General features: G+C 46.9%; 1 protein-coding gene across 1 annotated transcript in view; it reads left to right on the forward strand.

Moving 5' to 3' along the window:
• Positions 1 to 423: 423 nt before the first annotated feature.
• Positions 424 to 27,047, forward strand: part of Eif4e3 (eukaryotic translation initiation factor 4E family member 3) — a 45,545-nt gene continuing 18,921 nt past the window's right edge. Inside the window, exons 1-2 of the mRNA XM_045134143.1 lie at positions 424 to 605; positions 17,644 to 17,716. Of these exons, the coding sequence (XP_044990078.1) occupies positions 424 to 605; positions 17,644 to 17,716 (255 nt within the window). The remainder of the gene's footprint in view (positions 606 to 17,643; positions 17,717 to 27,047) is intronic.

Raw genomic sequence — 27,047 nt, forward strand, 5'->3', positions numbered from 1 at the left:
GATTGCTGGTATGTCCATCCATCCCTTCTTCTCTTGCACAGTGCAAATCCATCCAGGGCTCCATCACCAGCTCTCCATGGGCCGGCCTTTCCATCTTGCCACAAGACCTCCTGCCTGATTGCATAGGCGCGGCTGGGTGACGGTTCTTCTGTCCTTCTGGCTCATGGCCGTCACCACCCCCACTCCCACCCCACCCGAGGCCTGTGCGCGCGGGGCAGAGTGGCTGTGCCTAGGGACGGCCCTGCCTTTGTTGGGCGCCTGGGCGGCGATGCCCCCGCGGTGCCCCGCGGCCCAAGAGTGCGGCCGGGGCCTGGGCTGGGGCCGGGGCGGGGCCCGGGGCGGGGCGGGGCGGGGGTGACTCAGCCGCCGCTGGCCCCGCGGTCCGCGCGTCCGCCGGCCTGGCAGGCAGGCGGGGCGGAGAAGATGGCGCTGCCCCCGGCCGCCGCGCCCCCCGCCGGGGCCCAAGAGCCGCCGGGACCGTGCGCCTCGGATGCCGCCGCCGCCGCCGCCCCGGAGCCGCAGATCGGCCTGCAGCAGCTGTCGGCACTGCGGCCCGAGCCGGGCGGGGTCCCGCTGCACTCGCCCTGGACCTTCTGGCTGGACAGGTGAGGGGCGCCGGGCCCTGCGGCCGCTTTGTCTCCGCGCCGCCGGGGCCTGACGCCCGAGCGCCAGCCGCCGCTCTCCCCGGGCCCCGCCGCGCGCACCGCTCCTCCACCGCGGTGGCCCGAGCTTCGGGCCTCGCGTCTCCGCCTGGAGAGCAGCGCGCACACCCAAAGTTTCCGCGCACTTCCCGAGTCCCCTTCAAAGCCGAGCAAGCCTGCCTTGGAGGCGGGTAGGGCCGCACTGGTCGAGGGCACAGCGAGAACCCCGCGTTGGCCCGGGTCCCCAGAGCAGGGAAGGCTGCCTTGTGTGAGCCCCTCGGGGCTCTGGGCTTGCTCTTGGGAACACGACCTTCGCGCAGGGACAAGAAAGAGTCAGGAAAGTTGGCCAACCCGTCGGGAGGCGTCAACGGTGGGGTGGGACGGACCCCACGGGCACCTGCATCCAGCGCCCACGAAGGCTGGCGGGAACCTTCTCGGATAGAATTCCCCCCTCCTGAACCCGGGATAGGGGGCTCTGGGGCACCCGAGTGGAGCTACAGCCCACCGTAGGCACCAGCGAGCAGCACACCCAGTCAGCGACCAAAGGCAGCCACTGCTGGCTTGGGGACAGCTCAGGTGTCCTCTCAAACCCCCAAAGAGGACGGACGCTGTCTAAAATAGAAACCCTTCCTCATCCTGTGTCCCCACCCTGTCTTGTTTTCCTTCACTTTGCTCATTGTGACCACATTCTTTCATCAGGAACGTGCTCGCTTGCAGTGTGGCCCCAGGCCTTGAGCTGAGGACGCCAGAGCAGAGCTGGTTTGCAAGAGTGACTAAATCCCAGCACCAAGAACTGTGCTGTTTGGCACAGGAATAGATGCATGATTGCGCAGCCTTGTCTTCGTATCAGTCAGTCAGTACCCAGTGGAGATACTTCAAGGAGGTCTCCCAAAGCTTCTGGGAATTTTTATAAAACTGTGTCTGCTATAGTTAACAGTTAGAAGGAAATGTATGTGACAGTTTCCGGAGAAATTTACTTAGTAGACACTAATGCTTTTTTTTTTTTTTAACCTTGCAGGAAATGCCTGCAAGAGATTTTAAAAAATGATACTCATCTTTTAAAGATAAGGCAAGCTCGTTACTTTCTTCCTGTTGGGATTAGCCCCCATCTCTAAGAATGGACACTTGGAGCCATTTCTTTGCAGGGGTCCCAAAGAAGTTGGGGGTGGAAGAGATGGAGTGGAGGCTGGTTTGCAGAACGTTTTCACTTTCGTTATGGGAGTCTTCAATGTTTCCCTGTCCTAAACAGGAGAGGTTTTGGCAAGCTTTAGCAGATGGAAATCATGTGTTTGTTTTCAAAGATGCGTTCTGACTATGTGGTAGGTACCGAGCATCGATTCAGAAGGTGTCATTACTCCCAGACCTGCAGTCCAGACTCTGGATAAACTGACAGGTGGAAACAATGCAGGGTTAGTTTCTTTTCCAACAGGTCAACATTTAGTCGCCACAGGAGAGTAACCCTTCTTAGGAAGAGTCTATGTACGATATCAGTACTGCATAATAAAACACACATTACATTGTATTTTGTAGTTTTTAAGGGTACGTGGGCAGTGGTACAGATCACTGGCTGGCATTACCCAAGGCCCTGTGCTCCATACCTAGCAATAGAGGTGACAGGGACAAGAATAAATATGGAGTTTTAGTAAAGGCCCAAACTCTTATGTCTTTCTTGCTATGGATTTGCACTCCCTGACCCCCCCTCCCGAATAGGCAGTAAGTGAAACACAGCACTGCCACATTATCCACACTTCGTTTGCAATGGCTGCATTCATTCAGATGTTATAATTAGTCTCAACATTGCATATGTGAATTCATTTTGTCAGATCAAACATCTCATATTTTTTTATTGACTTTATATTTATACTTCTCTGGAAATCTATATTTATTTATAGAGGCTATGCCTTTTCCTCCTCAGGGTGGTAAGGCCACATGTTTTAGAAGGTGACTTGTCATTTTTCCCTTGGAGGAAAACATGGTACAGAGTGGCCTGGTTCTCACGAGAGTCCCGCCAGGTGGTGTCCCCTTAATATGGATTTCCCCAGCACCCTAAGGCTCCTGTTACCTAGGGCTCCTCTCTATCCCCTGCCTCTTGACCTGACCCACCTTCCATCTGATTGTGAACAACTCACCCAGCTTTGCCAGCCTGCACGTTCATTGTTTGTAAACTAATCACAATAGTAGGATTTGTCTCAGGAATGTTCTGAGGACTAAACAAGAGCCTTAGATGTAAAACATCTAGCAGGTGCCTGACGTGGAATAAGTGCTTAATAAGCTTCAACTGTTGCCGTCCTTATCACCATGCTCCCAGGTAACACGCCCCTCCCGCTGCCCCACACCCCCCTCTGGAGCAGCTTTTGTGACTTCAAGAGTCGGAAGCCGGCAGCATCCTAAAGTCACTTCCCCACTGGATAAACTGGAGGCCCCTTCATAATCACTTGCATTTTCAGTAGTCAAACGCAGGAAGTCCTTATTTGGTTAGAAAATATTGGTCTGCATGTTCAGAAGATAAGCATTGTGGGCTGGGGTACAGGATGCTGGGTATTAACTTGGTTCATGCCTTCCACCAGCCTTGTGTCTCTATTCCTGGGTAATCGTGGTGACCTTCCTTCCCTCTGAGTCCTCAATCCTGTTCCTGCTTCACAACATGGCTCCCGTCCTGTCCCAGGGCAGCTCCAACTGAGTCCAGGGATCCAGGAACTTGTACACACACTCCTTCCCCTCTCTCTGGAAGCGCCACACACATTCCTCCCTCTCCCCCTGGAAACTCCTCACACACTCCTCCACCTCCCCACTGCACCGTCTTGGTGCCCCAGCCACCTCCTCAGCTGTCCCCCACACCTGCCTCCTCCTGCAGCCTGGGCTTAGGCAAGGGCAGTTCTCAGCAATTCTATCCTTTACTTGCTCAGCCACGGAATTCTGGAGTCATCTGTAGTTGCCCACAACCAGAGAAGAAACCCAAGTGCTTAGGATAGCCAGAACTTGCTTTTCTGCCCCCTACCCCCTGTGATGATTTGGATTAGGCGTCCCATAAACTCGTGTATTTTGAATGCTTGGTTCCCAGCTCATGGCCATTTGGGAGGTGGAGCCTTGCTGGAGGAGGTGTATTGTTAGGGGTGGCCTTCGAGGTGTTATAGCCAGCTCCCCTTTACTAGAGTTCAGCTCATTCTCCTGCTGCTGCTTGCCACCTGCTGTGGCACGGAGGTGACATCCGACCTCTGTTCTACCATCTTTCCCCTGCCATTATGGAGCTTCCCCTGCAGACTGTATGCAAAAATAAATGACTTTCCTCCTGTCAGCGTTTGATGGGGTGCTTGGTTCCAGCAATGAGAAGGTAAATGGAACAAGCCCCCTGCCGTACCCCTTTCTACCCTGTAGCTTTCCTGTCTGCCCCCCGCCCTTTCATCCCTTAGTTTCCTTGTACTTTCTCCAGGATCCCGAGCACAAGCCTTTGCCAGTGGTGCTGCGACTACCCGTAGTGCCCTTCCCCGCCACCTGCAGTCTGTTCTTTCTGTCCTCCTACCCTGCCTGTGTGCTGTCTTCCGTGGAGACCTTCCCTGATCACTGATGTAGAGGGTACTGGCCTGCACACATGTGGCACGTTTTGTTTTGCCTAGTGTTCCCACCATTGGCTGCTCTGTGACTAGGACGGAAGCCTCATCAGGGCAGAGTTCTCCTAAACCAGAGCCTGGCATACATCAGGCCTCCCTCAGTGTTCAGGGTTTTGTGCATCCCCCCCACCCCGCACCACAGCAACTACACTTTCCCTGTAGTGCCTCAATTGCACCCTGGTGGTCACTTTCACGCCTCTGTCTCTAGCCCTCAGCTCTCTCCTGAGGTGCTGGATGCATATAGCTGAAAGCCCGAGGGTCCCAATAGCCATGCTCCATGCTGTTACAGATTACCCCAAAGCTGATTTGATTTCTCGTCTTCCTTTCCTTCTCACCCTCTCATCATCTTTTCACTTTCACTTTCTACCCGTTTTTGTCCTTTGATTCCCACCTCTTCATAGCTCCACAGTCCTACTTGTATTTCAAAGTTACGGTCTCCACCTGGTCCCTGACTGTTCATTTCCGAGTCTCCTACTCTGTCCTTTTTGGTAATCATACTCTCAGGGACCCTTGCTCTCGGTCTGAGCCCCCTCTTCCTCCTGGAGGCCCACTCTCTCTGCTGCTTTCCGCAGGCCCTGGTCATGGCCAGAGCCCAGGTGCACCGCAGTGGCTGGGCTACTCCCGTTTCCGAGCTCCTCCCCTTCTGCCCACCTCTGCTTGGTACTTCTGAGTGTGCAGCAGACTTTGCTTTTCTGCCCTTTCTCAGCCTTGTCCGTGTGCAGCCGAGTGGACTTTGTCTCTCAGTGGTGCTTCTATTGAGAGGTGTTGGTCCCCATGGAATCCAGGGTCTCTGTTGTAGGAGGCGGAATAACAGGTTGTTTTTAGTCATGTTTCTACCCATGGTGTTTGGGTTTTGTTTTGCTTTTGTTATTTTAAATTTATTTATTTATTTACTTACTTACTTATTTTGGTTTTTCAAAGTAGGGTCTTGTAGCTTGGGCTGACCTGGAATTCATTATGTAGGCTCAGGGTGGCCTCAAACTCACATAGATCCTCCTACCTCAGCCTCCTCAGTGCTGGGCTTAAAGGCTTATACCACCATGCCCGGCATGTTCCTGTTTTGTTTTCTGAAACAGTGATGTACCCCAGGTTGGTCTTGAGCTTGTGATCTTCCTTCCTCTGTCTCCCCAGTACTGGAATTACGGGGTTGTGCCATCATACCTGACTTTAGACATGAGCCAGGGGAATTTGCAGAAACAATTTATAATTTTGGTTTTTTTTTTTTTTCAAGTGAAAAACCATGTACTTTATATTATGGTCCACATGTGTATTTTTCTCTTTTGAATGTGAAATCTAGCTCCTGTTTATCTTTAGCATTCACCCAGTCCAAAACACTAGCTCTGAACCACTTTTCAGGCTCACCCCCTTTTCCCAGCACCAGCAGACCTCTGTCCATTTTCATGGATGGACCATGGATTTGGCAGCTAGTGAAATTTGTTCCTGAGGTTCCTACAGCTTGGGATGCTTTTGTTTTAACTGAAAAACTGGCATGTGTCATTTATGGTCTTGCTAACATGCTGTTCCTCTGTCATGGTCCCTGCAGCCCCTGTTCCCCACTTTTTCCATAGTCTGTCTGTCCGTCTGTCTTTGTTTGTTTCTTTCTTTTTTTGAGGTAGGGTTTCACCTAGCTCAGGGTGACCTGGAATTCAAACTCACTATGTAGTCTCAGGGTGGCCTCGGACTCATGGCAATCCTCCTACCTCTACCTCCCAAGCGCTGGGATTAAAAGAATGTGCCACCATGTCCAGCTCTCCATAGAGCTAACTTTTGTATTGTGGATGCTTATTTCTTTCTCTGTCCTTTACTATTGACTAAGAGGTTCTAATGTCTTCATGTTTGTGACCCCAGACACCGCAAATTACAGGCCTAGCAAGTATCAGGTGCGTTGTGGGTTTCTGGGGACTTCTACTCTGATCACAAGGTGAGCCATCACATATATCTGCCACCAGCCCTACCCCAGTCCAGTTTAGTTCCACCAAGAGTGTGTGTGTGTTAGTATCTTTTCTCTTACATTGTACTGTGCTATTAAAATCCAAGCTCCCACCCCTGCCCAAGGCCCACTCACTCAACCAGACCTCTGAATGTAGACAATGGACTTGTAACAAGTGCATTACAGATAAGCTTTGAAAGCCACTGCTTCAGATATTGATCCTGTGAACTGAATAGCTGCTGTGGGTTTTGAGAATGCAACAGTGACTGCCATGTGGGTCTTGACCTCCTGGGAAAGACCCCTCAACATGTGATGTGCTCTTTAGTACCATCAGGGAAGAGTTCAGAGATGCCCCCTCCCTCACGGGGTGTAAGGCTTCCCAGTGCATGCTATGGTGTGGCCCACGGTAACAAATCTAACACAGAGGTGGGGCCGGGCTTGACAAAAGAGACCTCAAATCATCTTTGTGCATAGAGTGGCCTGGGTGGATGAGGTAAGTAGAGGAGGCTATGTGGAAGGCCTACTGGCTGGGACAGTGTAACTGGTATCACCACTGTCCCCATCATCCTCCCCTCCCCCCATGCTTGCCCTTGTATTTCTTAGTTCTCTGAGTGGCCGAGCACGCTGTTTGTGCAGAAGCATTCCGCCTGCGTGTGTTTGGCAGGAAAGACTCTTCCCAGGGGAGGCCCAGCCTCTCCAGCTGTGGGCCAGCGGCTCCTTCTTGCGGAATGGCCCAGAGTCTTAAACATCCTCACTCAGAAAGTTACTCAGCCTTAACTGGCCATAGCTGCTCAAAAATATATCTTCCTGCTTTTTGTATTGGCTTTTCATATTACAGCTGCCATTGACTTATTTTCAGACCTGAGCAGACCTCAGGGAACAGTGGCCATCTGGCATGAGGTCACTTCAAATTCTGGTAAGCTTGGACACTGCTATGCCTCTCTCCTGCACAATCTTTGTGAGCTAAAGGACTGAGTCTAAGCCCAGATGAAAAAAAGCCCATGACTACCGTCAAGAACCCATATGGTAGATTAGGTGTAGCAAGAGGTAGAAGCCGGGAGAAAAGTGTAAAACTAAAATGTTTAGGTCATGTGGACAGCTTCAACAGATGCGTGGAAATGGGCTTGGACCCTTTTTGTCTCTGTGACTCTCAAACAGGAAACTGGTATAACCACAAGCCACAGATCTATCTAAAAGTGATTAAAACGGAATCATCTTTAATGAAGTGAGTGATGTACAAGGGGCTTGCTTAATCATGCAGCTGGGCCTGTGCACATTTCCCTCAGACAGCTGAGCCCAATGTTGACATAAACTGCTCAGGGCATCTGGGTTTCAGGACACAGACACATCCCTGGCTTTGAGGTCTTTCCCATTCAGGTTAGTCCTGGTTCTCTGGGATGAAATGAGGGCATTTCCTATGGGAGGGGGAATGTTGTTATATTTTATTCCACAAAGCGTGTGTGTGTGTGTGTGTGTGTACTGGCCACTGATATTATCCAAAGTTTGATATATTGTCATTTCCCATCTTAGCGTTTTCATAACTCCTGTGTGTTAAACACTGGATTAAATGTTATATAGAACTGGATTTAGAGATAAGCAATTCATTTCTGCCACTTCACTTCACAAGTGGGAAAACCAGGGTCCAGTTTCATGACAGATAACTGAGACAAGGACACCCTCTTCATGATCTGTAGAGAAGAGAGCAGAGTACTGTCTGAAGCCCTTCAATTAAGCCCCTGTATGAGTCTGGCCTTCATGTGGACACTGATGTCTTTGAGTGGTGGTGATGGCTTCTGTGAGAAGAGTGGCTTTATGTTTTGCTTGTGACACCATTATTCATTAGACTTCACCTTCCAACGTATTTACATTTCTGTCTGTGTTCAGGTGTGACATGTGTGGGTGCATGTGTGTGTGTATGTATGTGCATGTTGAGGCCAGAGGTTGACATTGGGAATCTTTCTCAGTCACTTGCCACCTTACTTTTTGAGACAGGTTCTCTCAATAAACCTAGAACTCACTGATCCAGACTAGCTAACCAGTAAGCTCAGGGGATCCTGCTGTCCCTACCTCTCCAGAACTGGGATTATAACCATGTCATCACATGCAGGTGGTGGGGTTCTGAATTCAGGTCCTCATGCTAGAGCCATGAACTTGGGTCCTCAAGCATCTATGGCAGGACTTTACTAAACTGTATCTCCTGCCCCATAGGTGTTTGTGTTTCTTGTGACAACTTGATTCAGATGATGTGGGGTCAGCTCTTGTCAGTCTGTAAGGTATAAAGGAAGACCTAGGGATTTAGCAGGTCTGGGGCCCAGAGACTCTGATCTCTAAAAGCACCATGTGGTGCTGCCCATGGGCTGACCAGTCCTTCAGGGGCCAGTGTGCAGGCAGAGTGTGAGGAAGTCTTCTCAGCATTCTTGTGTTATCAGAAATATCACCAAAAACTCAAGACTGCTGGGGAGTGATGCCATGGCCCAAGATCTAGCCATGTTTAAGATACATTCCTTAAGCATTACAAAGGCTTCTTCCTTCCAGAACTTTCTCAAATAATTTGGACCACAGCCATTACATTTTTCAGGGTGCACCTTCATGAGGGAATCCACATCTGGAAAGTGTGAGTTGAGGCCTGCAAGGTGCAGGATGGTTGGGGCCGTGTTTGAGGCAGGCTGTACTCATTCCAGCCTCATCACCAAGGGCCAGATGTTAGCCAACCATGCTCACATATCAGCTCTGCTGGACAGCTGATCCTCTCTCCAGCAAGTCACTGTACCGTCGCGTATGTGGTGTCCGTATCTACAAAGCAGGAGTGAAACACGCTGGTGTGTGCACATACAACAGGGCATGCAGTTTCTTGACCTTCAGTGTTGAGTATTTCTTTAAAAAAAAAAAAAAAGAGCAAACCGCTTTCAAGCACTTCAGACTTAGGGTAAGTGAAGTGTTTTGTCTTGTGAAGATTCTCAGGTATCAGGGCTGGAGAGATTACTTAGTGGTTAAGGTGCTTGCCTGAAAAGCCTAAGGACCCAGGTTTGATTCCCAAGGCACAAGGTGGCACATGTGTCTGGAGTTAGACACATGGTTAGAGGCTCTGGTGCACCCAATCTCTCTCTCTCTCTTTTTATTTTTTATTTATTTTAGTAGAGAGGGCATGGGGAAACCAAGGTGTTCAGCCACTGCAAACAAATTCCAGACACACGCGCCACCTTTTATATCTGGCTTATGTGGGTCCTGGGCAATCGAACCTGGTCCTTGGACTTTGCAGGCAAGTGCCTTAACTGCTAAGCCATCTCTTTAGCCACTCCATTCTCTCTTCTGTTTAACTTACTTTCTCTCTCTTCCAAAATAAGTAAATCAATGAAAAATGATATTGAAAAGTGATTCTCGGAGGCTAGAGAGATGGCTTAATGGTTAAGATGCTTGCCTATAAAGCCAAAGGACCTCTGTTCGATACCCCAGGACCCACGTAAGCCAGACGCACAAGTTAGCACTTGTGTCTGGAGTTCGTTTGTAGTGACTGGAAGCCCTGACACGCCCATTCTCTATTCTTTCCCCCCCACACACACAGTCTTTCCTTCTATTTCTCTCTCAAATAAAAATAAATAAATAAAAAACACAAAAGAAAAAATTTTTTTAAAGATTCTCAGGGACCAGTTTTAGCAGACTTGATTATTATGGTGTATTAATTTTTGTGTGTGTGCAAATGGTGCTTTGGTGCCTGGAAACCACTTAAATGGAACAGTTGGCCCAGCCTTTCCCTTACTCGCCAAATGAAAAGGATTTTCACCAATTTTACATAGAGAATCGTGAAACGTTTGATTCATTTTCTATTATCATGTTAAGTTAGAGACACAGGAGTAATATAGAATGAGAGTTGGGAATTTGGTCTTAAGTAACATAAATAGCTCCCTGACATCTTCAGGTTCATCATCTATTAGGTAGGCCCTCCTTGGGTTCCCCCCCTCCCCTTTCTACCTTAACCAGCACAGTCTCTAAATTAGTCATGTCAGTGTGGAAACAACCTCCACTGTGCCTATGGCCCTAAGCCCCAAGGGACCTGTGTCTGGCGGGAGCTCTCTCTGAAGGTGGACATAGCCACGCTGGAGCAGGAAAGGCACTCAACTTTCTCATCTGTGCCTTGTTCAGTCCTTCGCAGTGAGGAGGGTGACAGCAGTGTGGGCGTGCCCGCTGTGTGGACCGAGCCCATGTGATCCTGGCAGGGAAGAAATGATGTGCAGATAGGGTTTCTAGAGAGGATCGTCAAGGGGTCAGGCTGGTGGCAGTCAGGCAGGCAGGGCCGTTGCCTATTGATTCCAGAGACATTCTCTTAAGCCTCGTGCTTTCATGCTTTCCTGCTAAAACCCCTGCTGGAGGCCTTTTTTAAAAATATATTTTATTTATTTTTCTTTTGAGAGAGAAAGGGAGAGAGGGAAAGAATGGGCACGCCAGGGCCTCCAGCCACTGCAAACGAACTCTAGATGCATGCACCCCCTGTGCATCTGGCTTACATGGGTCCTGGAGAGTCGAACTGGGATCCTTTGGCTTTGCAGGCAGATGCCATAACCGCTAAACCATCTCTCCAGCCCCTGGGGGGGGGGGGTGTCTTTATTTGATGTGTTGCCTCCACCCCAGCTCTTCCTCCTAAACCACCATGACCTAGCGACAGGCTTTTCCCAAACTATGCTGCTTGTGTTGCACTTAAGGCTATCGACATTGCTGGGGATTCTGGAACCTCTTGTCTTCTCCATCCTCTCTGTGTGCACTGCTTCTGCAGTGTGGCCGGATGTGTCCTGGCAAGAGGAAGAAAGACAGGCAGAAGAAGTGATTTTGCATGAACCCAGGGAGGAGGTTGGTAATGTAAGAGGGAGGAGAGATGGATTTGCTGAGACCCACTCTGTGGGAGGTGCTGGCAGTGGCGGCTCAGTTAGCGCACTAGTCCGAGGGGAGGGGTGAGAAGGTCACAGACATCCGAGGTAGGCAGATGAAGAAGAGCCTGGATCTGCTGCTTCAAAACAAGCTTGCCGGGCTGGAGAGATGGCTTAGCAGTTAAGCGCTTGCCCGTGAAGCCTAAGGACCCCGGTTCGAGGCTCGGTTCCCCAGGTCTCACGTTAGCCAGATGCACAAGGGGGTGCACGCGTCTGGAGTTCGTTTGCAGAGGCTGGAAGACCTGGTGCACCCATTCTCTCTCTCTCCCTCTATCTGTCTTTCTCTCTGTGTCTGTCGCTCTCAAATAAATAAATTAAAAAAAAAAAAAAAACAAGCTTGCCGAGCCTCGGTTTCCTAGTTTTGTGAAGTGGCGGTAGTAATGGTGAGCCAGCAGCATTGCTTTAAGGATTAGAGCCAAGTGCTCATTCAGTGACGGGAAGCCATGGTTCGTTCATGTTTATTTTAAAGGGGAACAATTCGGCTTCTGGATCCTGCTCCCTGGCGGCGCTTGCCTCCCGGGTGCTGTGTTCTCAGTTCTAGCAGTCCACTGTGGGAAGGTGGTGCGGGATTCAGAGAACAGGAGCGCAGGCAGCCCTGGCTCTGTGGCTATGTGGTAGCCCCCAGCTGTGCCCTGTGGTGTTTTGGGAATGGCCTTAAGCAGCATGTATGTCCCCTTCTCAGCTTCCTTTCCCATGTCTCCCTGAGGCAAAGAATGTAGGTCCAAACACTGTTGTTGTTTTGCCCATAGGGGCCTGGAGAACTCAGAGGGCAGAGGTGCCCTTGTAGAATATAAGCTCCGTGGGGACGAGGGCTTTGTCTAGAATTATCATCCCTGTGTCCCTAGCAGCCCAAAAAGGTGGCAGTGACTCTTTGTTGCGTAATTAAATGTTGAGTCCTCCAAGACTTCACGCGTCTATCCCAGGGGTTTCAGCTTTTCACTATGGACTTTTACCAGATGCTTCTCTGTGGTGGGCCATTGTGTCCTAGTCATTGTGGGATGTTTATCATTATATTATGGGATGTTTGTCATGATCACACTCCAGATGAGCATTCTGGTCTGTAGACATGGTTTTGATTAAACGTCTGTTGGGAGGATAATATTTGTAATATGAACGAAATGGGAAAGTATAATTAGGATATAAGAATATGCTTGGGCCTAGAGAAATGTCTCAGCAGTTAAGGTGCTGGCTTGCAAAGACTGCTGGCCTGGGTTCGTTTCCCCAATACGATGTAAAGTTAGATGTACAAAGTGCTGCGTGGATCCAGGGTTTGTTTGCAGCACCAAGAGGCCCTAGCATGCTGATACTCACCCACTTTGCCTGTTTTCTCTCTCACTCTCTCTTTCTCGTTCTCCCCCCTTGCCAATACATTGGGAAAACTATGTTTTACAAAACAGATGTGCTGTGTAATGATTCCAGGGGGAATGTTTCTCTCTTTGAAATCTGTTTACATCTTTGCCCTCCAGCTGCCTGTGGAGCAGTGGCCTTGCTGTTGAATGGTCTGCATGGAGCCTGTAAGAAGCAGACACAAGCTGAACCTGGCTGTGTAGGCCCTCCTCTTGAGGAACTAAACCAGGAGGACTTAAAAGCATTAGGCCAGCCTGGGCACCTTCATGAGACACCTATCTCAAAATAAAACATACAAGGAGTGTCTAGGGATGTAGCTCAGTGGAAACATTCTTGTCTTAGCATATATGAGGACCTGGGTTTGATTCCTGGTATTGCCACAACAAAAAGTGGTCACAATAGGTGAGCAGCTGTTGGTGCAGCCTTGCCTCAGCAATGCCAGCACACACTGACCTGTTGACAAGGCAACTTCTACAAAGCCTAGTTTGTTTGCCCTTTTCAAATGCATTCTGTATCTGTGGCTTGATTCTGATCATTAAAGAAACTTGAGGTTTCAGCTGTGAGGTTGAGGCATCTTGGTGGTTTTGGTAACTATGGGAGTCAGGTTTGGTGCATAGAATACCTCTGCTGGCTGGCCAACATAATCCTGATTGTTGTGCTTCTGCAAGCTAGACGTTGCTGATACTGCCTGGCAGCTAAGTGGAACCTTTTGGATAACAGAATCTAACTTCCTCCAAGAAGAAGTTTCGGAAAACTGAGTTTCTGTAAATCCAGACGTTTCTAAACCCCAGTGCATCATTGTCGTAAGCTGCTAACCTGTCAAAATAGAGTTTGGGCCCAGCATGATCCTGCTGGGTTTTGTGAGGCCCTTCTCTGCCTTACTCCATTGAAAAGACTAATTTAATACTGTGTACTCTAATTCACATGGACACACTCTTGTGTTCAATGAGATGGGATTTAGCAAAAGTGAAGGACTTGATGAGACCCCCTCAAGAGAGGCTGAGGAGGTGGTTCAGTAGGTAAAGTGCTTGCTGCACAGGTATGAGGCTCTGAGTTCGGGACCCCGGCACCCACATAAAACTTGGGCATGCCTGTAATCCTAGCACTGGGGAGGCAGAGATGGGAGATTCCTTGGGTCTTGCTGACTAGCTAGTCTATATAGTATATTAAAAAGACCAAACCTTTCCTGTGTGAGTGTGTCTGTGTTGAGGTAGGGTCTTGCTCTAACCCAGGCTTATCTGGAATTCACTGTGTAGTCACAGGGTGGCCTCAAGCTCTCAATGATCCTCCTCCCCCTGCTTCTCAAGTGCTTGGAATAAAGGTGTGTACCACTATGCCCAGCTCAAATCCATAATTTTTAAGATGAGAAGAACTACAAAACACATTTCCTCCCTTTGGACTATAACACACTCCCTTTCTTCTATAGAAAGGGATCCTATCTAGACTTTGCTGTGTACTTTATAGGATCCAAGAATACATTTTCTGAGTATATTTGGTTGAGAGTTTGCAAAGGAAGAAAAATTAACAATGGGGTAAGAATCAATACCTTTTTTAAAAAAATTGTTTATTTATTTGAGAGGGGAGAGAGAGAGGAAGAGGCAGATACATAGAGAGAATGGTTGTGCCAGGGCCTCTAACCACTACAAGCAACTCCAGATACATGCACTACCTTGTGCATCTGGCTTACGTGTATTCTGGGGAATCGAACCTGGGTCCTTAGGCTTCCAGGCAAGCACCTTAACCACTAAGCAATCTCTCCACCCCCAGCCATACTTTTATGTATATACAGAAAATTGAATTGTTAAAAGTATTTTTCCTAATCATTTTAGAATTTAAATACAACATTAAAAACTTGCTTTTAGTAGCACATTAATGATTAGTGATCACAGCCCCATTCACCCATGCGCCAGATGCATTTCAGCAGGGACCTGGCCCCTGCTGTCATCAATGAGGTGTTGGTCTGCACACGCTCATGGCCACTGCTCTCTATGGTCAGCTTAGGTACAGTGTGACAAGAAAATGCAGTTGTGGTTTTGCTTTTTAAAAAATTGGACTTGTAAATAGCTAGAAAGAGTAGGTTTATTTGTCAGAATTGATCTGCTTATTTGGGAAGGGTTACTTGTGCCAAACTAGTCCATACTTTCTTCCTTACTGACTTCCAGACAAAGCAGGTATGTTTAAAAATACGTGTGTGTGTGTGTGTGTGTGTGTGTGTGTGTGTGTGTTGGTTTGAATGAAATGGCCCCAACCCTTGAGGCTAGGTAGATGGCTCAGCAGTTAAAGACATTAGCTCATAAAATCTGACGGCCCAGGTCTAATTCCCCAGTACCCACATAAAGTCATGTGCACAAAATGACACATGCATCTCCAGAAGCCCCGGCATACCTGTTTCTCTCTCTTCTTTTCTTCTTGCAAATAAATAAAAGTAATTTTAGTAAGGAATGAAATGACCCACATAGGCTCATGGTTTTTGGATATTTGGTCTCTCGCTGGCAGAGCCTTTAGGAAGTGGAATGTTGCCAAAAGAAGTGTGCTTCTGTGGGCAGACCTTGGCTTTTACTAGTCTACCTCACTGGGTGTTCACCAGGTTGCTCACCTTGCTACTACCTTCCATCTGATGTGACAAGATGAGATGTTCAGCTTCGCCTCCACCATGCTTTCCCTGCTGCGATGGAGTATCTTCGCCAGGCTCTAAGCCACAATAGAAACACTTTCCTTCCATCAGCTTGTGTTGGTTGGGTATTTTGTTACAACAACTTTCTAGTTGTGGTGTGGTGTGGTGTATGATATGTGGTGTATGCACATGTGTGTGCAGATGCATGTGCCCCATCCATGAGCTTGCTAAGGCCAGGGGAGAACATTAGGTGTTCTTCTCTTATGGCTAATCTGCATGTTCCCTTGAGATAGGGTCCTCCCTTAATCCAGAGGTGCTGTCCATCAGCTGACTGCAGTGAATGGCTGCTTACCACTGCCTTGGACTGGTGTTACAGAACTATGTGGCCACATCCAACATATTTTTAGTTATTTATTTGAGAGAGAGAATGGGTTTACCAGGCCCTTCAGCCACTGCAAGTGAACTCCAGATGTATGCGCCCCTTGTGTGTATGTGTGACATTGCACACTTGTATCATGGTGTGTCTGGCTTATGTGGGACATGGAAATTCAAATGTGCATTCTTAGGCTTCACAAACAAGCACCTTAACCACTAAGCCATCTATCCAACCCATGCACCCAACTTTTTATGTGGGTTCTGGGCAGTTGAATTTGGAGGTATGTGGTCTGAAAGGCCCTCATGCTTCAGTGGCAAGTGATCTTAACCACTGAGCCATCTCCCTAGCTCTGGAAACAGCTTTTTGTGAATTTATTTTGATAATTTTAAACATGTATGGAAGGTATTTTTAACCTTCATTATCTTTTCTTGCCCTTTTTGATGTTTTGATTTTGAGTGCTTTTTGGTCCTTACTTCCTGCCATAGTTTGTGGATCTCTGCCACCTTGGGTCTTTGCCATCCTGTAGCTTCCACTTCAGAGCTAATGTGGGTTTCCTTTTCTTTTGTTTTCTTTTCTTTTCTCTTCTTCTTTTTTTTGGGGGTGGGGTAAGGTTTCACTCTAGCCCAGGCTGACCTGGAATTCACTATGTAGTCTCAGGGTGGCCTTGAACTCACGGCAATCCTCCTAGCTCTGCATCCCGAGTGCTGGGATTAAAGGCATGTGCCACCACGCCTGGCTTGAGTTTCCTTTTCATCTCTATGAGGTAGTGGTGTAGTGACTGTACAGGAAATGATTCAAGCTGATGAGCCCTGGGAACTGAGTCTTTGTGGAGGGTGAGTAGCTGGGAAAAGATGTTCATTTTATAGCTTCTAAATTCCAGTGGGTCAGCTGTGAGGGACAGCTAGACATGGGCTTTGAGCACTGTTGGTACAGTGAGGTATCATCTCGGGCTTGACATTAACATGCTTGAGATCAAACTACTAAGAGAGTAGGGAGAGACACAATGACAGGAACAGAGGATTTGAATATATGAAGATTGATGGGACAGACATCTCACCCCCAGACCCAGGACATGGTGCTTGGTCAAATCATAAAGGTTTTCTGGTGAAAAAGCCTGTAGTATGTTGCCATCTAGTGGAACATACAGCAAACTAAAGATAAATGCATTCTGCCCATACAGCCCACCAGAGCTCATTCAAAGAGCTGGAGCATATTACTGGAGAAAACTTTCATTTTTCTTTTAAGGGAAAAAAGTTTAACACATGAAAATTCAGGTGAAACTGAGTTTGACTTAGTGTAATTATTTTAAAGATTTTATTTTTACTTATTTATTAGAGACAGAGACGTGGCGGGGGGGGGGGGGGAGAATGGGAATGGGCATGCCAGGGCCTCTAGCCACTGCAAATGTATGCACCACCACCTGCATCTGGCTTATGTGGGACCTGGAGAATCGAACTTGGGTCCTTAGGCTTCACAGGCATGTGCCTTAACCACTAAGCCATCTCTCCAGCCCTTAATTTAATATTTTTTAAGGTGGGCAAATTGTTACCTGTTTTTTAGGATACAGATAATTGCCACCAGAGTACTGTAAGTTCTCAAATGAATCTCCAGGATAGGAAACTGGATTTTCACTGTCATTGGTACAATAGGTAATTTCTTACCTAAAGTCCTAGAAAGAATGCTGGGTTGCTGTCAGGATTTTTTTTTATATATATGATTTTAAAATTTTCATTATCTTTATTGCATATTTTACCTTTCTATCAAATTTCCAAGGATAAGAAAGCTGATTATTAGAAGGAGCAAACATGTGCCTTCACAATGAAGGAATTTTATATTTAAGATTCTGATCATCATCCTGCATATGTCCAATTCTGTGGGCTTAGAACTGGTTTCCATTGAAGCCACATTGTGGCTTATCTATGAGCATGAGCTGTAGTTATATTGTGGCATATCTTAGGAGCGCTGACTAGAGTTATATTGTGATATATCTTATGAGCATTGACTCTAGTTATATTGTGGTGTATCTTATGAGCTCCAACTGTAGTTATATTGTGGTGTATCTTAGGAACATCGACTGTAGTTAGTTATATTGTGGTGTATCTTAGGAGCATCGGCTGTAGTTATATTGTGGCATATCTTAGGAGCACTGACTAGCATAGCTTGAGACCACTGACTAGCCTTGCTTCTTTGTTTTCTTGCTGATGTTAGATCTCTGCCTGGTGCCACAGCAGCAGAGTGTGCCTCAAACCTGAAGAAAATCTACACCGTGCAGACAGTGCAGGTAAGACCTGGTTAGTGTGGCATGTGTTGCACACTTAATCATTCAATCCAACAACTGCTGTTGCACAGACAGTCCATGCTAAGGGCTCTGCTCTCAGGTTAGCTTTGTCCTCATTTCTGCACAGCTGCCCTTCACCAAGCCCACTTCAGGGGCTGGCTGGGGACTTGTTCAGGATCCTTGCTTTTCTCCTGGCTATGCTAAAACTTCGTCACCTAATCTTTGATTCAGGGAAAGCAGACAGGTGTGTTTGAGAGTGAAGGTTTGGAAGGCATTCATCTGTGCCTCTTTCAAATTCTTCCTTTGCCGTGTACTCTCTGCTTCTCTCTTAACTGTCTTTGGGAGGCAGAGGTACCCACCCTGTATGCCACTGACAGTTTAGAAGTCACACAGAGAGGCAGAGTGGCATGGAGCGTGAAAGTGTTCACTTTCCAACACCACCATCCTAAATTAGGACGTATCACCTCCTTGTATGTCTGTACAGCTGGTGTAATAATGTCACCATTTATACCATACTTGGAAGGATACCTAATGCATAGTAGGTTTCCAACGAGTATAAGTCCATAGTTACTTTTTTCTTTCCAATGCTAAAGATGAGCAGTTTTTAAAAACTGATTTACTTGGTCAATCATATTCCTAGTTTCTTCTAAAGTAGACCCTACCAAGTTCCTCTCCCCTTCTGGTACCCTTCATGGCCCCTAATAGAAGAAGGATTTTGAGTCATCTTCAAAGTGATGGTGGCTGCTTGCCTCAGATTTTCTAGAAGGCCTAGCTTATAACATGTTTCCTTCCGTGCCCCTAAATCGTGTCATGTCTTAGTAATTCCAGTAGATGGGCACCTAGATTGTGTTCCTTAGATAGCTGCTGCCACATAGAACTAACTCAAAGAGCCCTCTGTAGACCCTGCTGCCAATGTGTGCCCTAACAAGTTGCACCTTCATACTTAATGGCCCGGTAGCCTGATAGGAAGGCTCTGTGAGGGCCACTGAGTGTAGTGAGCTGGTAGAATGGCATAGTGCCAACCACAGAGTCATCTAGTTGGAAAGTGACATAAGCATGTGAAAAGTCAAGTAACAGTGCTCTTATAAATGACTGCTCAGTGTCAGGCACAGTGTCAAGGGCAGCACGTGGGCTGCTGTCCAAAAATATATATACCCACAGAGAGGCTTCCCTCACATCTCCCTTTTGGTGAATTTGTGGGCCACTTTGCAAGCCTCAGAAGATTTTATTTTAAGGCCTGCTGGCCTGAGGAAACTCCTAGACTCTGCATTTTCTCCACTTTGCGATGTTTTAGGCCTTGGGATTCCCGGGCCATCACTGGGAAGCTGATGGGCTCATTTTCCCAAGCCTACATGGTACCACAGCACCTCTCAGTGGGCTTGGATGTAGCAAGGTGTGAGGATCCTTTAGGGGCCCTGTACAGATCTAGGCTGAATAGTCATTTTGAAGTAAGAAAATACTGTTGCTTATTGTATTTCTTTGGGATATAACTCATATAGAGTAAATGCAGGTATGTATACTGTACCCATCACCTGGATGCAGGTAAAATGTGCCTTTCATGCTGGAGTTTCCTCACACTTCTTTCCCATCAAACCCTCCTTCCAGTTGCAGCCCCTGTTCCAGGTCCTGGTAGCCTAAGTGCAATCACACAGCGCTGTGTCTGGCCCTTTTCACCCAGTAAACAGTGCAGGGTTGAATGAGCAATGAGAGAAGGCACAGCTTTCCTGCACCACAGCCATTTGTTGCCGTCAAGCTCTGTTCAGTGGTGAGCCACACATTCTCAGTGGGGCAAAATATGTTCCGTGGGAAGCTAGTGAGGAACTCTTACTCTTTATGTCTGGAGCCTAGACATATATGCAACCTGTAGAGAGATACAGTCTCCCTGTGGTCTGAAGATTTGTCAGGGCTGATTAGGAAAGAGAAGTGTGGGGAGGCAACCATAAAACAGTGGAGAAATACTTGCACTTCCTCATCTGTAAAGCGGCTATGACAATAGTTCCTGCAGCCTAGGATTGGGAGAGGGTTATGTGAGCTTGTGTGAAGTTCTGTGTAAGGTTTGTATTAAGTGAGCCCTCAAATACTGCCAGGTTTTCCCAGTGCAACTGGGATCTTCTCCTTTGCTCCAGCAGTGGGCTGGTTAGGTGTAAGGCAGACACACTGTCTGGAGCTTCTTCCATAGCTGACACTCAGTAGCTTGAACAGTCTCAGTTTACACACGTGCAAAATGGGAATCATCCTTTTAAAACTTGCCTCATGCTCCTGTGAGAATGGAATGACATCACGAAGTCAAAACATAGTAAAGTGTAGTAAATGCCCGGTGACAATGACTTGCTTGCCTCTCATCATTTGTCTGCTGGGGCCTCTTTTCATGCATTCCTCAGTCATGTTTGATACAAGAACACTATAGACCCCTGCTCCAAAATTATTTATTTTAAGCCATTTTCCCAGGGATGGTGCATTGCTAACATTGCCAGTTATGTAAACATATTTGACTTGCCCATAACTTTCTAGAGCTCAGTTGTGAATGTCTGTACCACGTTGTATGTTCCATAGGACTTAAGATCTAGTGGGGTGGTGCCGTTAAGGTTGTTGGAGGACATGCTTTTGTTCTGTATCTTTATGATGAAGCTGTGCCTTGATGTTTTCCCTCTCACTGCCACCAGCACACAGCACCTCCCTAGTCAGGCCTGTGCTCCCAGATACATTTGGATGGAGTGTAAGAATCAGCACTGTTAATAAAGGGTTAACACTAGACATATTCTCTTTTGTTTTTTTAAATTTTTTTGTGTATTCTTATTTATTTGAGAGCGACAGACAGACAGAGAGAGAGAGAGAATGGACACAGGGCTTCCAGCCACTGCAAACAAACTCCAGACACATGCGCCCCCTTGTGCATCTGGCTAATGTGGGTCCTGGGGAATCGAGCCTCAAACCGGGGTCCTTAGGCTTCACAGGCAAGCACTTAACCACTGAACCATCTTTGCAGCCCTATACATATTCTCTTATTTGGAGGCCATTCTTCAAATTCAAGCTGATGGAGGTGGGGAATGGAGAATTGTTATCTACAGTGATTAGCTGGGGAAAACAAAGCTGGGAGATACATGGCCCAAAGGTGCCCTGGAGACAGCTAGTCTTGGAATGTCTGGGGGCTAGAATTTCCTCCACTTCTAGGTCAGCTCTCTTTTCTTTCCCTTGTCTGAAGAGTAAGTAGTTATTGCTTCCAAAGGACCTAGTGACCCCTGATGAGGACAGTCATTGCAGTGAACAGTAATTCTCTGCCTATAGTTAAGTATGTATGTGCGTGTGCGCACGCAGGTGTGTGTTATGTGTGCTGTGTTACAGGTGATGTGTGGTATATTATATATGCACATGTGTATTTAGGCCAGAGAACTTCAGGTGCCTTTCCTATTGCTCATCCATATATTTCCTTGAGCCAGGTTCTCTGCCTTAACCCCGAGGTGCTATATTCAGTCAGCGAGCCCCAGAGAGCCTCCAGTCTCTTGCCCTCTCCTCATGGGCTGGGGTTACATGCATTGATACTTCTACATTTCTATGCGGGTTCTGAGAAATCTAACTTGAGTAGTCTCAAAGACCTCATGCTTAAGCAGCAAGTACTCTTAACCATTGAGCCATCTCCTTAGCCCTACAGTTATTTTTTGTTTGTTTGTTTGTTTTTTCAAGGTAGGGTCTCACGCTAGTCCAGACTAACTTGGCATTCACTCTGTAGTACAGGGCTGGCCTTGAACTCACAGTGATCCTCCTACCTCTGCTTTCTGAGTGCTGGGATTAAAGACATGCACCACCATGTCCAGCTTACAATTAATTTTTAAATTTAAAATATTTTATTCATTTATTTTTATTTCTTTGTCTGAGGTGGGAGGAGAACGGGCATGCCATGGTCTAGCCACTGCAAATGAACTCTGGATTCATGAGTCACCTTGTGCATCTGGCTTACGTGGGTACTGGGGAATCGAACCTACATCCTTTTGCTTGGCCAGCAAGCACCTTAACCGCTAAGCCATCTTTTCAGTCTGCAATTGAAATTTTATCTGCTACTTTCTTGCCTTCCTTGGAAAATTTCAGTTTTCACTTTGGTGTGTTGTCTAGGTATATATATTCATTCCTCTCACTCTCTTGTACATGTGCAACTTTTGTACATTCCTTCCCCTTTCCCCGTCGCTGGCTCCTCAGTGGGTGCAGTGAAGACTGGAGCACAGCCTCTGAGCATGCCTGGTCTGTTCTAGGAGAGAAACAAGAGCTCCCGGCCTGCTGTGATTGGTCCCCGTGGTCTTCCGTGCTGGCCTTACTGCTAAGTAAACAATGCACCTTTGACAACATTCCTGCAAGGATTTCACTCCAAGCCTCAGTGATTTGTGTTACAACTTTCAGGATTGATTCCCCCCACCACCACCCCCACACCCACTTGTTCTGTGTTCTACATGGGACTGCCCATAAATTGACGTCTCACTTAAATTTACAGAGAAAAGAAACTTCACATTTCTTCCCTAGATAAGATTTCAACATCATTCCTTATCAACAGAACGCCTTTAGCACTATATATAGTCTGCCAGAATTAAGACAATTCAACCACTCTGGCACTACAGCTGTCACAGGTTGGGCGTGTCCCTGACCGGAAGGCCATTCCTCCCGATTGTGCTTGTGTAGGTCATTAAACGAGTGTAACACATTTCTTCCCCAACCCTTCCGGCATGAAGACTGTTTCATCAAAAGGCAGGTTTTACAGGTCAAGTTTGACAATGAAGGATGAGGAATTGATGGCTTCAGGATGCTCACTGCCCTGGGCATGCCTGTGGAAGTGAGTACTCTGTCACAGAAGGACCTGGAACACCCCCCCCCTTCCCCCAGGGAAAGAAAGAGAGAGAGAGAAACTAACTCTGGAAAGAGAGAGCAAGGAGGACCCGAAGCCAGCTTGGCCTCGTAGCTGTGCCGGTGCAAACCTTGTGTGACGTGCACCAGGATTCTTTACCCATCGTTCAGTGTGCACGCGTTGCAGGAGTAATGGGATCAGCATCAATAGTCAGGACCCAGTTATGCAGAAGTAGAACTGAGTCAAGTTACTTGTGATTCTGGGATTGCTTACAGCACTGGAGGTCATTGTGTTTGTTGCTGGGGTCAGAGGCAGAGGTGAATGAAACTTAATCTTACAAATTAACGTCGTCACTTCAAATGTAAATCCTGGCCTCTTCCGATTTAAGTCTCTTTGGGGGATACACATTTGCCACCCTCCCCTTCACCATATGACCTAGGATGTGTGGAAATACTTCCTGGTGGGTTTCTTGTGCCTACACTTTGATCTAGGCAGCCCCCTGGCCATGAAGGCCTCTACGGTGCGATACCCCATCCAGACCCCTTCTACCAATTGTGTACCCCGGAGCACTAGTTAGGGATTTTGGCAGCCTTTGCCGCACTGCACCAGATCGAGAGACTTGTGACTGGCGAAACGCTGCAGCAAGACAAGCCCTTCCGGTTCTCGGGTTCTGTAGGAGTTCCAACCTTCTGGACTGGACCCAAGAAGCAGGCAGGCTGCTGTGCTCTGAGTCTCTCCAGACTTTCCTGGGGGAGGGACTCTTGCCTGCCTATCAAGGTTCGGGCCCCTGCTCTCCCCTGTAGACTGTCACCCCCAACTCAGAGTAAGGCAAAGGAAGCCATTCTTTTGTGGAGCGGGAGTGCTTAAGATCAGCTGGGTGTTAAAGACGAGCAGGAAGCACTTCCATTACTTCTGTCTTCTGATTGCTCCCTCCTGCCCGTTAAGTACCTGATTGGTTCTGAAGCAGGAAGATGCCAGCATTGCTGAGGAGGAGCAGGTATGGAGAGAAGAATTTGTGGAGCGTCTCAGCAGCACTTTGCTCCACACAGGCCACATCACTTGGAAGAAAATTTATACTCCCTTCCCAGTCCCCTTTCTTCTCTATCCCTCCACTTCCCTCTCTTCTCCCTCCCTCCCTTCCTTCCTTCCTTTCTTCCTTTTGGGTAGTTTTGTTTTACAAAACAAACACCAATTTATTTTCTGTTAACAAATAGTGTCTTTTCAAGAATTTTCTTGTGTATTCTTTCTCACCTTTTCCTTCAGAACTTCCATTTGAAAACTAACAAGGGAATTTGCTAACTTCCATGGTGATGAGTAGTCCCTGCGGCAGGAGACAGTCTAAACTAGAGTCAGGGACTGGGGAAATCCCAAGTGCCCGCTATGTTTAATGTCCAGCACACCTTTGCTTCCTTACCTCGGAGGCCTCCCATGTGCTTTCACTGTATTGTCATTAAATCATGCAAGGTAGCTATCTTATACTCCTTATAAACAGGGTACAACTGAGGGTTCAAGGACTGTGTGACCTGCGAGGGCTGTCCTGAGAACCAGTGCCTTAAACCCAGGAGTCAGAACCAATGGACAAGTTTGTCTACCCCGTCTGAGTTCCTCAAGGAGAGGGATGCTGCTGAAAATGTTCCTCCCAGTGAATGGCCCCTGTGGTCACTGGCTATCGCATAGTTATGTCACAGTTCCCTGTGCACAACTGGTATCCACAAATGACTGGATGAATGATATACAATTTTGATGTCTCTCCTAGACCTTGGATAATCACTAAGACTTAAGTGTTAAAGCTCTTAACCACCATGAACAATTGTACCTCAGCTTTACTTTTACTGGAATCTTCTGTTGAAGGCCAACTAGAATTGATTATAAGCATAATGACTTTTGCAAAGTTGGACCTACATTAAACTTCCGGTGCTTTAATTTAAAAAAAAAAAAAAGTGGTGCAGAGAATATTCTCTCATAGCCCTTTCACCCACACCCAGCAGCACATAAAGCTAACTCTTTGAGCTCCTTGACCATTCCTCTTTACACTGAGGAAACACAGCCTTATAGTGCCATGTGCTTTTTAAATGGACCTGCAGTTTTTGCCCCCACTGTATGTTCGCCCACAAGGGCTATGCTCAGGAATAAACAGCTTCAGGCAGAGTTAAGTCCAATTGTGGCTTGTTAATTGTTAGGGTGTGATCCTTTCCTGCCAGATTTGCCAAGATAAACAAAACTGGTTGTATGTTTCTGTTTCCCTGCATCCTAGGTTACAACAGTGCACAGGATTCCTGGGCTTTTTCTTACTTTTAGAATGAGAGAAGCATTTCTGCCTCTCTGAAGATGGTTCAGATACTATGTTGTCAAAAGCCAGTGCTATGGCCAGAGAGCTGGCTTAGTGGTTAAGGCACTTGCTTGTGAAGCCCAAGAACCCAGGTTTGATTTCCTAGTACCCACGTAAGCCAGTTGCCCATGGTGGTACATGCATCTGGGGTTTGCAGTGGCTGGAGGTCCTGGCACACCCATTCTCTCTATCTGCTGCTTTCTCTCTCTAATAAAAAGTTAAAAAAAGATTTTTAAAGCCAGTACTAAAGAGGCCTGGCAGGGTTTGGGGACAGGAGCTCTGGAGTGGGATGACTTTTAGACTTGAATTTGCTAGCACCGGAATCTTTGTGGGTTTCCCTCAGGCAGACCTTTTCATTTTAGCATCATTCTGTCCTCCAGTTCTGAATAAGCTACTGGCACATCATAGCAGAGGTCTCGGGCTGCAGTTGAGACTATTATTAGATTCGGTGGCTGACTGATGGGAAACCATTGTCAGCAGATATCCCTCTTTCTGTGACTCCGTGCATGACTTGTCCGTGAGTTCCAAGATTGGAGGAAGATCTGCCATCTCTCCAACCCTGGTGTTTTATTAAACTTGTAATTTAGGTCTTCAGCTGCCTGCCTGGAGGAAGTGCTGCCTGGAGCACATGTGTTTGGGGGTGGATCTGAATTCCAGCCCAAAGCTATGTAGAGGTATGTGAGCTCTGTCTGGGTCCCTGCTTGCTGCTTTTTGCTGATTGCTGGCTGGTGGTGGTTTCTCTCCCTGCAAGGCTTTCTGAATTGGAGCCAGCTTCTTCCACAATTGATGGAACTTCCCCTGGATTCTGTAAGCTTGAAATAAATCTCTTCTTCCCATAAAACTGTATCTGATTTGGATGTTCATCCCTGCATCGTAGAACTGTCTACAGCACCTCCCTTGGTGGAGGAAGAAAGCTATCTTTCTTCATTTCATAAGGATATTCATCCATCATGGAGGACTTTACCCTCTTGTCCTACAGTGGTCTTGGCTTCTAGCCCTGTCCCACAGTGAGTTAGGGCATTAGTATATGAATTTTGCAAAGACGCATACATGAAGTCCGTGTACCCTGAATTGTGGGTAGCTTGGTGTTAAAGAAGCAGAGTTATTCCTTGTTTCTTTTAAAAGATGGGCAAGGAAGAAGGATGGGGCTTAAAATGTTTCCTCTCTCTTCCTTTCCACCACTAACCCCAAGCTAAAGTATCACGGACTCCTTGCTGGCTAAGTCTGTTATAAGGAACTGCTGTTTAATTTGTCTGTGGTGTATTGAAGGCTATGTTAAATGCTTGTGAGAAAAAGTATTAGTAAGATCCTTCCTGGGTTGGGGTGTATGTTTTAGAATAGGACTTCTTAAACTTTTCCCTCTTGTGACCTTTTTGCCCAAGAAATATTTATGTGACCCTGATTACATAGATATCTAAACTAGGTATATAAGTCAAAAGTTTACTGATAATAAAACATAAAAAAACATATTTTAAGTAACTTGTTGGTATACATATAAGTGTGTCATTTATTACATATGAAAGCAAATTTGCATATTGAGGTGGTTATGCTTTCATTTTCATACGAACAATTAAATTGTAGCTGAATATTTGATTCTGCAGGATGTAGGGCAACTTCAATAGTTTTCAGTTGATCAATATTTAGATTTTTTTAACCTGTCAATGCTGAGAATAATGTTTCATTTACTCACATAGTACAAAATGGCACAAGTATGTTTAGAGCCATTTCAGAAATTCTGTCTAATCCCAAGCCAAAATTCATCATTTTTAAATGAGAAGTCAGTAATTTTTAAAATCAAACATTCTAACAATACAATCCAAATGCATGCTAATTTGATACTTACATGATGAAAAATGATGGTAGAAAAAGCACTTTGGAGGGCTGAGGGTATGGCTCAGTGGATGGAGTACCTGCCTAATATGCAAGGATCCCAACTTTGATCCCCAGCACCCTATAAACTGGGCATGGTAGCACATACCTGTTATCCCCGCACTCAGGAGGTGGAGGCAAGAGGATCAGAAGTTCAGGGTTATTCTTGGCAACAAAGGGAGTTTAAGGCCAACGTGAGTGAAGAGACCCTGTCTCTGAGTACATAAGTAAATAAACAAACAGATAAATGTCTTTGTTTTCCATAGTGAAGCCATTATGCTTCTATCTACATGAACAGAAAACTTTAT

Source organism: Jaculus jaculus, chromosome 14, assembly GCF_020740685.1.
Source record: "Jaculus jaculus isolate mJacJac1 chromosome 14, mJacJac1.mat.Y.cur, whole genome shotgun sequence".
NCBI classification, from domain to species: Eukaryota; Metazoa; Chordata; class Mammalia; order Rodentia; family Dipodidae; genus Jaculus; species Jaculus jaculus.